This window comes from Montipora foliosa, chromosome 12 (assembly GCF_036669935.1).
Source record: "Montipora foliosa isolate CH-2021 chromosome 12, ASM3666993v2, whole genome shotgun sequence".
Lineage (NCBI taxonomy): Eukaryota > Metazoa > Cnidaria > Anthozoa > Scleractinia > Acroporidae > Montipora > Montipora foliosa.
In genome coordinates, this window is record NC_090880.1 from 3463301 (window position 1) to 3478056 (window position 14756).

At 38.4% G+C, this 14756-nt stretch overlaps 2 protein-coding genes across 2 annotated transcripts in view; one reads left to right on the plus strand and one right to left on the minus strand.

The window, feature by feature from the left end:
- The window catches only part of LOC137979760 (arpin-like), an 8110-nt gene extending 7192 nt beyond the window's left edge, over window positions 1-918 (plus strand). Inside the window, exon 6 of the mRNA XM_068827104.1 lies at window positions 1-918. This exon is cut by the window's left edge and continues 136 nt beyond it. The gene's annotated coding sequence lies outside the window, so the exon portion shown is untranslated.
- Window positions 1-14749, minus strand: part of LOC137979763 (V-type proton ATPase subunit D-like) — a 15206-nt gene extending 457 nt beyond the window's left edge. Inside the window, exons 1-10 of the mRNA XM_068827112.1 lie at window positions 14639-14749; window positions 14423-14540; window positions 14251-14330; window positions 12123-12190; window positions 10177-10221; window positions 8512-8615; window positions 3761-3827; window positions 3172-3250; window positions 1725-1804; window positions 1-1126 (exon numbers count right to left, since the gene is read on the minus strand). The exon at window positions 1-1126 is cut by the window's left edge and continues 457 nt beyond it. Coding sequence (XP_068683213.1) covers window positions 1071-1126; window positions 1725-1804; window positions 3172-3250; window positions 3761-3827; window positions 8512-8615; window positions 10177-10221; window positions 12123-12190; window positions 14251-14330; window positions 14423-14540; window positions 14639-14685 — 744 coding nt within the window. The 5' untranslated portion in view covers window positions 14686-14749 and the 3' untranslated portion in view covers window positions 1-1070. The remainder of the gene's footprint in view (window positions 1127-1724; window positions 1805-3171; window positions 3251-3760; window positions 3828-8511; window positions 8616-10176; window positions 10222-12122; window positions 12191-14250; window positions 14331-14422; window positions 14541-14638) is intronic.
- Between the last annotated feature and the right edge of the window lie 7 nt (window positions 14750-14756).

Genomic DNA, 14756 nt, shown 5'->3' on the forward strand with positions numbered 1-14756 from the left:
AAGAGCACACTTTCACAAAAATCAAAAGTACAGTGTCACCCAATTACAACTTATCATGTTCTTACAAGAACATTGAAGTAAGAAATACATTCCTTTCAAAATCAAATTGAATAACTAGTCTCTAAAAATGGCACATTTATCATTTCACTTCTGTTTGAATAAGCATGTTTGCAATAATTTTCATGAGAGAAGCTGTAATGGAAATGGTATTTCCATGAGCCATGTAATAATTATTATACAGTATTGTATTGGTAGGGTTTTAATAAAGTGATTGTCAAGGAATACTTGTGTCATTTTTCAATTCATATTGGTATTAAAATAATGGACATGTTTTCAAAAGTATTAAAATAATTATAGATGACTTAAAGTACCTGGTCTAGTTGTCGAAAACTGGCCAACAACCAGTCACGATACAAAAGACTTGTGTACCTTGGCCAAAAGGTACCTTGACACTGATAATTAGTAATGCAATACGATTCTCAGTTGAGTACGACACTAGGGAAGTTTGGTGACTAAGGGCACCTTTTCAGGGTTTGACATCATTTAACTGGTAGCAGTCGCCAGTTTGAATTTAACCGTTACCATTTGTAGATTTTGGTGGGCTTTATCGCTCATGATGTCAAGGCCCCTAAAGGTTACTCTTGGAAACGAAGCAAGACTCTTGGAAACAAACCAAGTTGCCCTTGACAACATGGTAACTTTAATGCTGAAACGTTGTCACCAAACTTCCCTAGCGTCATACTCAAGTTACTGAGAATTGTAGTAATGCCCTGTTCACACCAAACCTTAACCATGGTTTGAAGGTATTTAGTTAAACATGGTTCCAAATTGTTGTCATTTTACATTATGTATACTGATTTTTGTTGACTACAGATTTAGCACAAATCAAAGCTTGCATTGAAACTCACCTGAATTTCATATAAATTCCAGTCCTACATTTTTCTGTGACTGATTTTAACTGTTCAACCCTGATTAATTAAACGTCTTGTTGGTGTGAATGGGGTATAAGAAGATCAAATATAAAGATTCCTCATTGCTTCACATCCACCTATTTTCTTTTTATTGGCATTTTACTTGAATAACAAGTCCTCATCTTCTGCATCATCCAATAAGTTTGCCGTTTGATCTGAAAAGCAAACAGATAATTTTATGTTAACATTGTTATTACCAGAAGTAACGATGAGAACTACTCAGATACAGCAGTACAACAGCAGCCTAACAAATTAAAGAAGTCATTTTGTTGGCAGAATGATAACTTGGCTTGTATGAAACTGTGAGTTTAAATGGAACCTCTGATTAGGCCAGAAAAATAATAATTACATGTACTTCAACCAATGAATGTAATGTTTGGAATGAAATTTATTGTTTGACGTTTCTCCATTGGGAGCATATACAAAATAAGTGAATTGAAATTTCCTGGGTACTGTTCATTGAATAATTTTGTGATGTGTTACAGTCACACAATTCACCTCACATTCAAGATGGCAGTGCCCAGGAAATCTGAAAGTGAAAATAACAATACTATAATTTGGAAAATTCGTTTTTTTCCGATACAAACATTGTAGAACAATTTTGATTGAGTGGAGGTTCCCGTTAAGTTGCTGAGTTGCAAGTCACTTACAGTTTCACCCTATCAATGTTGTAAGATTTGTGTGATATTTTAGAATGAACTGAAGGTACCATATTAATTTTATTAACATTTTCAACTGGTCATTTTCTGTTACCATTTGTTATTCCTTTCGCCTTCTTTGCTGCTTCTGCCTTCTGCTTCATAATTTTCTTCTTCTCCTGAATTTTCTTGAGCCTTGAGAGGGAAAAGTTGTTTGCATAAAATACATGAAGGTATACACCTTGGCCGCCATTTAAATATTCTTTTGTTTTTATTCAAATTAGCCCTTGATGCCTCGTTCTTAAGCTTCAAATTCAAAAGAATATTTTATCTTGAACGAGGCAACAAAGGCAAATTTTTATGTGCATAAATCAGTGGCCATTTTGGAATAAGGTGTATTGAAATATTAATTTGGTTCAGTGGGAGAAAAGCAGGGCTTTGATGCTAAAGCACAGGAATTCCAACCTCAACTAAACTGCAAAGCAAGATACAGCTGCAAATAGACCATTTTACAGTTGTGTGCTTACCGTAGTTACCAGGCCTATGAATGAAATTGAGGCTAGACTTGACCTTGTTTTGATAGAAACCTCATTGCTTTTCTTATGTTAATTCCATCTAATTAGGGTGCAACCTCATTAACAACAGAAAAGCAGGAGGTCTATATCATAACAATGTTAACCCCAGCCTCACTTTCATTTAATGACCAAGTAACTAAGCTCAAACTGTAAAAAATACTTTTTTTCTCAGATAAGAACAATGAACCCAACAGTCCCTACACACAAAAGAAACCACACACAGTGTGCAATGAGCATGCCACATTGTCAGCAGTGTGGTATAATAATTTACGGCATTTACAATGCACTTTGTTCGATATGATGCAAATTTGACATACTTTACAACAGTTTGTGGTGAAAATAGCAAGTGTTAGGAGCCCCATGTTCAGAAAGACCTCTTGGGAAGAAGACCACAGCAGGACAAAATTAATGCTGTGCATTACTCTTTAAGAACAGCATGTGGTTTCTTCAATTTCCCATACAAGTGCTGGTGGACACAGTCTTATCGTTCCTGTCCAAAACACTAAAAGGTCTGTCTATTTGCAGATGTCAGTACAAGGGCAGTAATTACTTCTCACTACAGATAGATTACTTGAAGACCCTGAAAGTTGGTCCAGCAAGAGTTAATGATGTTCCCATAAAATTCTGAAGCCCAAGTAACTGATCCAATTGTTAGGATGTACACACAGGATATCCAATTGGGTGGGTTACTGTTCAAAGATACATGTACTCTAATTTCCGGACGTTTACCTGCAAATACTTACCTGGGATTTAAAAATTATCACATTACCCGCAACCTCCTATTACCCGCAGCAACCGCGGTTTACTGGAAAATTAATACATTACCCGCGGGTAATCGGCCGGAAATTACAGTACAAGTTACCACAAGTGGAGTGGAAAAGTCAGATGCTTAGGCTACAAAATGAGGGAGCTGGTACTTGTTACCAATACAAGTACAATACTGCATTTAATTATTATTATTATTGTTGTTCAGACAAAAAAGCCAACCTGTAGAATTCTTCCCTTTCTCTCTCATCCAACTCCCCAATGATATATGATATTGTTGCTTCAATTTTGGGAATAATAACTGAAAACAACATAAGAAAGCCAAAAGGTTACTACAAGTCATTTTGTAATTCTTATTTGCCCCTAATTTGATTCCCTACTAAACAAGATGAAGACAAAAATAATGGAACTCTATAATGTTAGAGCACCGGTAAAAGCCAACATTGTTTGTGTTAGTCATTAATTTTTTTAAGGCATTGACTGCTTGGAGTGAGACTCTATAGTTTTACTCATCAATGGGAAGCAGTTCACGAATCAAAGGTTAACACAGGCTAACATACATGTAACTACAGGGAAACCGATGAAACTCCATGAAAAAAAATTGAAGATCTCTAATACAGGGAAAAAATCTACCCTGAAAAGTTGAGCAAATGCTAACGAAAACCGCATAATTACAATTTTAAAAAAAACTTGAAATAGCAAATTTATACGCATAATTATATTACACATCAGTCTTCTTGTAACAGCTAATACCATGGAAGAATACTTCCTACAGTCCAGTAAAAGGTACCTCTAATAAAAGTGTTCTTACCATATTCTATAGCATTCACTCTCCTGTTTGTGATTTTGATGGCCTCGTCCAATGTAACGAAAGAAGTCTGCAAGAATACAGAACAGTTTGGAAAAACAAAATTTTGTTACGGCAGATTCTTTTTTTAACCACTCCCAGGGGTCAATGGTTAAGCAGTCAAAATGAACCCTCCAATAATGGATGACTACTTTAATAAGGGAGGGGACATTTTGACTGCTTAACCGATTGACACCTCAAATTCCCTAGGACACCCCCCATTGACAAGTAAATCGCCTGGCATCAGACAGAGTAAAATCTGTGAAGTCTCACACCCAGGGGTCAATGGGGTACAGTACCGGTAAATCATTCTCATATCACTTGTTTACACACCATAGCTTTTAGCAGGGAGAAGAAGGTTTCGTGAAAGAGGGCAATAGTGCATACATTGTAGCACATTAAAAGAAGAAGAAATTACAAAGTAAGGGCCAATCGCTCCCACAAATCTTAGCAGCATTTCAAGCTAATGGAATGTCAAATTCAACAAACAGCCCTCCCAAGTCTCTTTTGAGGGTTGAGGCACAATTGTCATGCTTCAAACATGGCAACACCCACCACTTGCAGCTAGTTACCTGATTACCTGATGTCCCCTCCTTATTTCCACTTATTCTACAATGGGAAACTCTGGGATTTCATCAGTTGCTCAGCCACCTGTTGTGGCCATTATCCATGCCATTATCGTTTGCTTCTTCTGTCTGGCCTTCGACCACTACAATTTCCGTGCCCTTCACGTTCTTCTCTTCCATGTGGCCATCAACCTACATGTACACTTCGTCTAACATGCTGTCAGTTGATAAGGCTTTTGAAGCTGGTCCTGGCTATGCACAGATACCTAGTAAGTTGGTCTCCAAAATAATAAGTGGCGTTTTCATAGAGCTCACCGACCTTTTAGCGTAAACTTATGAGTGCAGGAGTCCGAGTTCCATACATTCGTGTATTTGGATGGCAAGATTGGTTTCCCCAGCAAGGAAGCGTGTGCTGGAGATCACCAATAATTATTCTGACTTGAATTCAGGCGTTAATATTACCACAACATGGATTTTCTGCAGTATTCATCCAACTGGCTGGCGCAATACAAGTTATTGATCTTGCAGAGAGCTTGCAGATATCCTGGGCCTGCCGGGCTGAACTATGATATTGCATTTAGGAAGGATGCTGCAGGTTCCAGCCTAGCTGATTAGTCGACAATGGACTTGGATTTATACAATTTTCACACCCAAAGCCCTGTTGTAACTCAGTCATCACCTTGTCCGACTTCTGCACCAACTTCCTCATCCCAATCTGTACCACCACTCGTGTATCAGAGACAGTTCACTACTGCCATTCTTGGAATGAGGGTTCATGTTGCTGGCCATTTGGTTGATGCTGATACTGCATGTTTTTGAGCGTTGTGATGATGATCATCCCCAAGTTATTATTGTCCCTTTCAAGCCAGTAAGGAGGTTCAGTGATCCCAATTCCGATCCCTTACTCCATCTGGCAACAAATGCTGCTGGCAATGAATCCTCAGTTGCCATGACAAGAGCAGCTGTCTCTTGTGTAAATAGTGTACAAAATGTTTTGTTGTTTTCTTCATATGTTGTGTTCAATGCTGCAGACTGTTCTGTTTCACCTTAGAGTAGACAGCCTTTGCAAAGAAAATTAATGTCGACCCATCCTGATCAGCATTTTGAAGAGTATCGGTTGGCCAGGAATCACAATGGGTTCTGTATCAGCTTCAACCCAACTTCAGTCTCCTTGAGATTAGCTCAGCAGAATCTTCATCATAGTTGCCTACCTACAGAATGAGCTAACCAAAGGATGGGTCGCTGGTCTTTCTCCACACCCCCATTACCCAGTCTTAACACCAGCCATTTTGGGTTTTGGGGTCACACCAAAGAAACATCAGCAAGGAAAATCGCACTTGATTCTTGATCTCTTCAGTCCTGATGGACACAGTGTGAATGATGGAATTCAAAAGGACCCCTTTGTAGTGCAATAATTTTTTATGACAGTTGATGACATCATTGATGGTATCATGTTGTTCTGCCAAGGTGCGACAGCATTAATGGCAAAGTTTGACGTGGAGCGTGCTTACCATATCGTTCCTGTACATCCTGATGATCGTTACCCTTTGGGCATGCAGTGGAAAGGAAAATACTTGCCTTTTGGTTTACATTCAGTCTCTCATATTTTTTCATGAGTAGCTGATCCAGTTGAGTGGATCTGTAGGGAGAACTATGGAGTGATTTTCCTTCTTCACTATTTGGATGATTTCCATACCCTGGGTCCTACTAGTTCTTTGATTGGCCAGTGCAATTTGGATACAGCTTTAAGTACATCTGGATGTTCAAGCAATGGGGCATTCCGCTCCACCCTGATAAATTGGAGGGCCCCTCGACCAGCCTGACCATCTTGGGTATACATGTAGAACTTGATTCTCTCCTGTTGCGGGTGGACCTTTCTCACCAAAAGTTTGAACGCATCACTGTAATACTAAACTCTTGGTTGTCCAAATGCTACTGCTCTCGTAAGGAGTTGAGGTCAATTCATTGGCAACTTGCAGCATTCATGCAAAGTTGTTCCTCTTGGCCGCACTTTACTGCATGGTATAATAAATTTGCTGTCTGCTTTTAAACAGGAGGACCACTCATATGCCATAACCAAGAGTTTCACTTGGATCTCACATGGTGGCATGAATTTGTCCACTCACGTAGTGGCCATGGTTTCCTTTGTCACCTCAGTGGACTCCATTTCCGGATCTTCAGATCTCTTCGGATGCTGCAGGTTCTGTTGGCGCTATTTTAGGTTCTGAATGGTTTGTGGACAGGTGATCCTCCTCAAAGATATCACTTTCCATTGTCTACAAGGAGCTTTTCCCTCCACTTCTGGCAGCTTCTCTGTGGGGACATCAGTCGTCGATGAAACGGGTGGAATTTTGCTTCGACAACACAGCTGTAGTTGATGTATTGAGGTACAGTACTTCAAGAGATTCAAACATGATGGTGTGTCTGTCATCTGTCCATGTTGGCGGGCCAACATTCTTTTGCCTTTTTTGCCCGCCATGTGACCGGATCTTCCAATTCAGTTGCTGAGGCTCTCTCTCCATTAATTTGACTTTCAGAGGTTCCATCAGCTAGCTCCCCACTGAGGTCTCACCAACAGCTATCCCAGTGCCTTCATTGCTTCTTCTGGTAGTTTACTTCAAAGTGCCAATTCTACCTGGCAAAATCAATGGTTTGACTCCTTCTACCTACCGTGTCTATACTTCAGCTCAATCCCAATTTGTAGAATTTCACATCCTGGATGGTTATACTATTGAGAATGTCTCCATGTTACCTACAAAATTAATGAGCAAACCTTGTTGTGCTTCTGTTCTCAACTGGCTGATCGTTTGCACCACTCATTTATAAAGGTCTAACTGTAAGCTGTACAATCTCTTCACATTGATTATATCTTTCCTGATCCCTTACAACTCCAGTGTCTCCTAAGTGGGATAAAGCACCATCAAGGCTCAAATCAGCCACAGCGTTAACCACCAACAGCTGACATCATGCATGTTATTCATCCTTCGATGGACCTGCAAAACCCAGATCATATCATGCATTGGGACACTTGCTGTTTGGGTTTTCTTTGGCTTTCTGAGGACTGGAGAGTTCAGGACTTGCAAGTTGATGCAGAAGTACATGTAAATCCCTCCAGCCTTCGCATTCTCATTAAAAGTTTCAAAACTAACCCTTTCCAACAAGGTTGCTTTGTTTTAAAACTGGGGCGTAGTTGGGCTTCTCTCAACCATGTTTTATCTCCAACTTCAGGAATCCACACACGGTCCTCTCTTCATTGACAGGGCTGGTCAGCCTCTATCTCGTTCCCCAATGTCACCGTTCCTTCAGTCAACATTACAAGCAGTAGGTACTTCCAAAAAGTTCTCTGGCCACAGTTTCTGCACTGGAGCTGGTATGATGACTGCTTGACGCAGTATTCCTGATCACTTAACCAAACCAATGGGCAGATGGCCTAGTGATGCTTACCAGCTTTTTGTCAAAACCTCAATGGACTCATTACAATCCTTAATGTGTCCCAAAGGCTGCGGTGGTAACAGGTATTTTGTGGCATATAATTACAGGTATAACAAAGGCAGACCACTTGACTTTGGGAGGAGGGGGGTGGGGGAGGCACTGGGCTAATTAGTTAAAAAGATAACTCGGGTTACTAACTTTTAATGTTGGGAGCCTTAAGGGCTTCCGGAAAATTTTCTCAGGCAACAGCCTTGCGAACCAACTTTTTAAAGACATGATGATGACATGAGTAATGCCGAAACATGTCTTTAAAAGGTAAATGTTCGTTTGTGTGTCTTAAATTTATTTTGATTTTGTCATCGTCACAAAGTTATGGAAATAATTACTGAGTTTTTGCCAAAGAAGAATGTTCAAAAATACTTTACTAGGATGTTTTTCGTTTTGTCGTTTTAAGGGGAAAAATTTTGAGTGATTATGTACAATGTATTCTGCTTTCAAAGATTGCCAATGTGGTTTTAAGAGATAAGGGGAATGCCAAGTAATATTTGGAAGAAAAAATATTGTCAGAGCCCACAATGACCCAAGAGACACCTATGATAGGTAAGCATTTCCCTAAACCCCTAATTCTGTAGGTCTCTTTAAAAGTTAATTTGAGAGGTATACAACCTTGACAAACTGCAAACGATACAACAATAATGCCACGGCTAATACATGTACCTGAAGGGAAGCCAACTCCACAAGCAATTTGACAGCCTTAGCATAGACTTCCTGGCATTTGCCAACTTGCTGACCACCACGAGACAAACCAGTCAGCTCATAACCTACGATAACATTGAATGTCCTCAGAATAGACCCTTTAGCAGATATAGCGGTCATTTTGATTTCATTATGGGATGCTTCGGGGCAAATTAACATGTATTTACACCTGGGCAATGATAGCTATTTTGCAGGCCTTCTGATATTATGCGATGGTGCGATTTCGCACAATCGACTTCAAATCGCATCCGATCGCACAATTCATAAAATTCATAAATTCATAAAATAAAACATAAATCAACAAGTTTCTTAGGAGCTCCTGCATAAATACGCCATTTTAAAGATGGTTTTCCTTGGAAAAGAGCTAAAAAGCCTTTGTTACCGTCAATTTTGTAAATATTCGAAGTTCAAGGCATTATTTTGCATGTGGGGGGCCTGGTACGACTCTCATTCTTAAAGAGTCGCCTATCACCCAACTAGTTGGACAGAAAAGGCAATAATAAAGTTAGCAAATGCAAGTTGAAAATAAATTTATTTGGGAATAAAACGAAAAAAAGCATCACGCTTTTAGCTACTCAATGACTATTACTAATACCGGTAGTCCTCTAGTAGTGTAGCCAATCAAAATTCAGCATTTGCATTAGTCCACTAGTTGGGTGATACGAATAATAATTATTGATCATTCATTTGGCATGTTAGTTGTGTCCTTTCAACTTTTAACGTGGTGCACCAATAGTGCAGAAGACCTCATTGTTTTTACTTGTCGCAACTAATGTTGATCAAGATTCATAATTACTGTTCCCTTATGTTGAAAAATTATGTCTTAAGGGCAGTAAAAATGTGTTTTTTTATCATGAAACCTTGAACAACAAGCTTAAAATTGCTCAGAAAAAAATTGCATAATTTACAATATTTATCGCATAATTGGCCTTCCTAATCGCATCATCTGCCCTGCAAATTTCGCATAATTTGCATTTTTTTCATTGCACCCTATCAGAAGGCCTGTATTTGAAACCATAGAAATCAAAATGGCCGCCACATCTGCAAAAAGGTCTATTCATAACATTTCCTTCAAAGGGGTCTGTTATAATGTGTTAGAATTTTGCACAATTTAACATAAGCATGGGTGTTATGATGATTAGCAGTCCCACTGCTAATAAATCTTCATGTTTAAGACTTTAAATGTAATCTCTTTTGTCAGATCTGTCAATGTTTCATGCATTTAAGGTTCTTCAATTTTAGCTTTTGTTGGTTCCCATTTTCTTTATTTTTACATGATGGCAGCACTGGGATTTTCCAGGATTTTCATAGTTTAGTAGTAGCGGGAAAGCAAACAGTTCCGTAATGCTCTTGTTTGTATAACAGACAAGTGCAGTGTTAAAAGAATACATTAGATAAAGACAGCCAGGTAATGCGTGGCAAAGTCATAATCAGAGAGTCAAATTTTCTGCACAATACACGATGCCAGACTACCTATTGTTACATAGAGTGTGATATCATAAGTGGATAGCATGATGCCATACACTTTGCGGTCCTTAAAAAAATTCAAAAGTTTCTTCAAAAAATTGCCTGTAGGTGCTGTGTGAAGCTGAATTTAATCACTCAATAAATACAAGGACAACTTACTGTTGGTTCCATCTGCATATGCTTCAAAGACTGGCAAGTGAACACCTGTAAGACATACGAAACTGGGTGGTTTCCATGTTTCATCATTTCCACCACATTTTGTACATTATACCAATGTTATCTGTATCTAGAGATTGCTTGCAAACCACTTCTACATCATGATGTATAAGACACTGTGCACACACTCGAAAATTTGGTTTAAGGTAATTCCCTTGAAAATGAGGAACTTTCCAGATTTCTGTTAAACTTTGCACAATAATTATTGATATTCATGCAAAGGACATTATAAAAATGCATGAAAAAGATGGCGTGGCTGTGCTTGTTTTTGTGCTGCATGCACTTTTATTTTAAGTGCTTTTTTTTCCCAATTACACGAAAAGCATCCCAAACTCGATCAACCAGAAAATTGTGGTTATATAGCAAAAGCTACTAAATATTACTGAAAACTTGAGCCTACCGGTACTTGTTTGTGCAGGCTAAACTCGTTTGGTAAAGTGATTTCAAATTGCTCGATCTTGCAAAAAAAAGTAAGCAAATTGGACCGCTATATCATCACCTCAAACACAGTGTCTGGCTCACTTTTCTCCTTAAAATATGTTTTCTGTGTACCTATTAGAAGTACATAACACCATTAAAAAGAGGGGGTCACCATGCTTGTTCAGGAGAAAATAGCCATTCCTTGACAGGTTAAGCTTGGCATCAGGGAAAATCCACCATTTTATCAATGTGCGTGAGCTAATGCGCGCGCCAGTGACACAAGCAATTATGCACAGTAGGGTTGCACAATGCAAAACCAGAGAATTACCTTAAACAAAATTAATAATTGATACTGAAACAGTAAAGGTAAATTAACGGCTGTAAGTAAAATTTGTGAGCTCACAATTTCGAACATGAGCCCATTCAATCATGAAAGGAAACGTCAGCTAGCACATCTTTCTCATGGTGGTTAATTTACATTTATTATATATTCACATTTCTGATTGGTCAATGATGAATGCATAAATTATAGGTTTAAGAGTGCAATACGGAAGTTGCTATGGAAACAAAGCAATGGAGTGATTTTGTTGAGTATAACATAAAAATTAATAAAAATTGTATGACCTTGCTCATACATGTACATTTCATAATTTATGGTCACTTGTGACGTTTTGAAAATGCAAGTGCATTTTGAGAACTTTCAAAACGTCACAATTGACCATAAATCACGAAACGCACTCACGTTCATACCATTTCTGATATGTACCTTCATTGCCTAATTTATTTGATAGAACCATTATATTCGTATTTCACTCTCTACTGACACTGAACCACAGTTTCTTTAGGAAATGACCCCCTCATCACTATGTACCCTTATTATTATCTCTCAGATAGTGACTGGCTAAACTAGCGTAATGTATTCAACAGTATGGCCCACTGTACAGCATGCTTAATTCACGATTTCCTCCAGCAAGTTTTTTCTGCCGTCTATGTGACATAACCTTGTAAGTCTTGAAAGTGAGATTTATTCACTTTTTCCGATTTTGATGCAGCAGTCCTTGTGGCAGATGAACCTTCTACTTGACTTCAACAAGTTTCCTTTCCCACATGCCTGATTCTCAGAGATAATATAGATAATATAATATCTTACTAACCTCGTTTTCTCGGCCCACAATGAAAGTTATTTTGCAGTTGAAATATGCCCCACCCGCTTCATGCTTGGGTTATAAATCAACAGGAAAAAACTAGATCCATAACTTACCGTACACCTTTACTTGCAAAGCATGCCTCTATAAATTTATTTTCCTTCTTGTAAACAAAATTTAACGTTGTAAACATATTTTACTTTTTTCACCAATTGCAATTATTTTTTTCAATTTGACTGATTGGATTTGAGTTTCAGTTGTGCAATACACAACAGGCAAACACAAAAGTTTTTTGGCCTTGAAGAATCATTAATGCAATCTTACCAGCAACGTTGTCTTTCCTTAGACGAATCTTTGTCTGTGCCTTGTCAACATTCTCTAAGACAACATAGCTTTGAACAATAAAAGTACAAAAGTTTAAAAGTAAAATTGATTGCTTTAAAAAACGTATAAAACGAATGCAGACCAAGACAACTCAAAGTGGTGAATGTCAAGCGAACAAAAGCGAAAAAATAAAATTTAATAAATATTATGTGTTCTTAATGACAATGTGCCTGCTGTATAAAAGTGTATATGACCGATTTTTTTTATTTAACCAATCACAAGATCATGGTTTTCTGAGATAAAACTCTTGGGCTTGAAATTTTGCTCTTTTGTCTAATTTCTAGCTAAACGAGAGGGTTTTTAAAGTATCACTTAAAAACACCTGACAGGTAGAAAGTCTAGAGCATTATGGAACACTCTCTACTTTCATTATTGCAACCAATTACAACTTATCTCATAAGCAGTTTCAGCAACTTTTCAATCCAAAAAACAGGAAAATGTGGATCCTGGAAAATTTCATTCCTGTTCTACTATCCCCAGTCTCCACACTAGAGTGGTTTTGTACCTCACCGGAAGTGAAAATTCTCAGTTTTACAACGCTAAAGGACACAGAAGTAAAATTGGTTTGGAAGGTTTCTAATAATAGTTTTTTATCATAGAAAACCATAATGTTTCCATTGAGTAAATAAATAAAATCAGTCATAAACACTTTAAGCATTCCAACCACTATCCATCCCTGCACTCCCAATAAAACTTACGGTGATTCCTCAGAAAAAAAAAGTTGTGAAACGACTTTCTTGAAACTTTCCCTGAATGTTCCCTACATGTACTAATCCCTGTTTTGAGAACTACAATAAAAAAGATGTCACCTTGCTTGCTTAAGAGATATAATGGGCCAATCCTACCCCATTGATGCCTGTACTGACACTAATCACCTGCGTTATTTCATCAGCTCAGGGTACATTTTACGATAGCTAAACGAGAGGGTTTTTAAAGTATTACACAGTACTTAAAAACATCTGATAGGTAGAAAGTCTAGAGCATTATGGAACACTCTCTTATATAGTTTATGGAAAAAATCACTCAACTTAAAATGAACTCGACTCAAAACGTTTCTCGAGTCGTTGTTTTCAAGATCATAATTTACATCCCTGGGTAAGGGGCTTTGTGTACGTTTTTATCTATAATTATCTATATCTTTTATATCTACAAATTTTTGGTTTTGAAGGGGATAATTTGTACACCAAACTTATGGAATAAAAAATATGTCACCGGGCTCGTTTAAGAGTAAAACACCACCGTACCAGTCTATCTCGATTACCGCAGATCAAAACAAAATTTGCCATGTTCTCAGAATGTGCACGCTTATTTGCAAAGAATTATGGGTCATTCACAACTTCTCTCACATGTTTTGAGAACTGTTTTAGCGTGTATGATCAACTTTCCCCATATTTACAATGTTGAAAATTTGATCCAATTCATAAATATTGACGCAAAATACAGGATGTGCAGTGCAATACTGAGGAATGACCTTAGGAAATGAGTAAGGCCCTGGTCAAATGAGAGCAAGAGTTGACGAGAGCTGAAACTTTTAAGAGTCGATGAGAGTGATCGAGAGTTGGCCAAACGAGAGCAATAGTTGACAAGAGTTTGTCAAGAGTTTCACGCGCAAAAGAAGGAGAGAGTCTGCGAACCACCCTGGGAACACCCTTTCTGATGTAAATATTTTGACTAGCCAGCCGATATATGTAGCTAGCCAGACCAGTTAAATGAATTTTGTGCCCAAACAAGCTTGCTGTTTGACCCCAAAACTCTCGCTCAAACTCTCGTGCATGGCTAAACAAGACAAAACTCTTGCCAACTCTCATGAAGAATTTGAGCAGGTTCAAATTTGATGAGAGCTCTCGAGAGTCAATCAGAGTGGATGAGAGTTCCTAGCCAAACAAGAGCAAGAGTTTAACTTTGGTCAACTCTCATCGACTCTCGCTCTCGTTTGGCCAGTGCTTAACACGATAATTGATGGATTATCATGTGACTCTAGCTCTCGTGCCTGTGAGGTGAATCGAAAACCATATCGGTGAAAAAAAAATCAGTTTATTCGAAAAAAAACCAAGAAATTGATGTATACCTGAAATCTCCAGCAGCAAAATTTGCCTCGGCCAACGAAAAAGTTGCTTCTCTCATGACATCACCCATCAACGTTTTGGTCTGAAAAGAAGAGATCGAGTCGACGCAATGAATGAACTCCTACATTTAATAAAGACGCGATCGCAATTTGAGTGCATATTCTCAAAAATTACCTCAATGATCTTCCTGAGGATTTTTCTAAAACGCATTGTCAGGGCATCTGATTTCTTTTTCAAGAGACTGTGTCCTTTCTGGGCACCCTTCAATCTAGCCTTCATCAAGGTCAGGGCCCTTGAAAAATAAACGCAATTTTCGCACACAAAAATTAATATTCCTCAAAAGGAAAGCCACGCGAGAAGCCCTTGATCTTAATCAATCCCGTTACTTACATCCTAGAAGGGAAAATGTTCAGTCTATCTTTTCCGCCACCCGACATGATGCGAAAGTTGACTTGGTGACCAGGCCTCAGAGCTGTTCTTGCTCGCCTGCGCTCACTCAGCGGGGTTT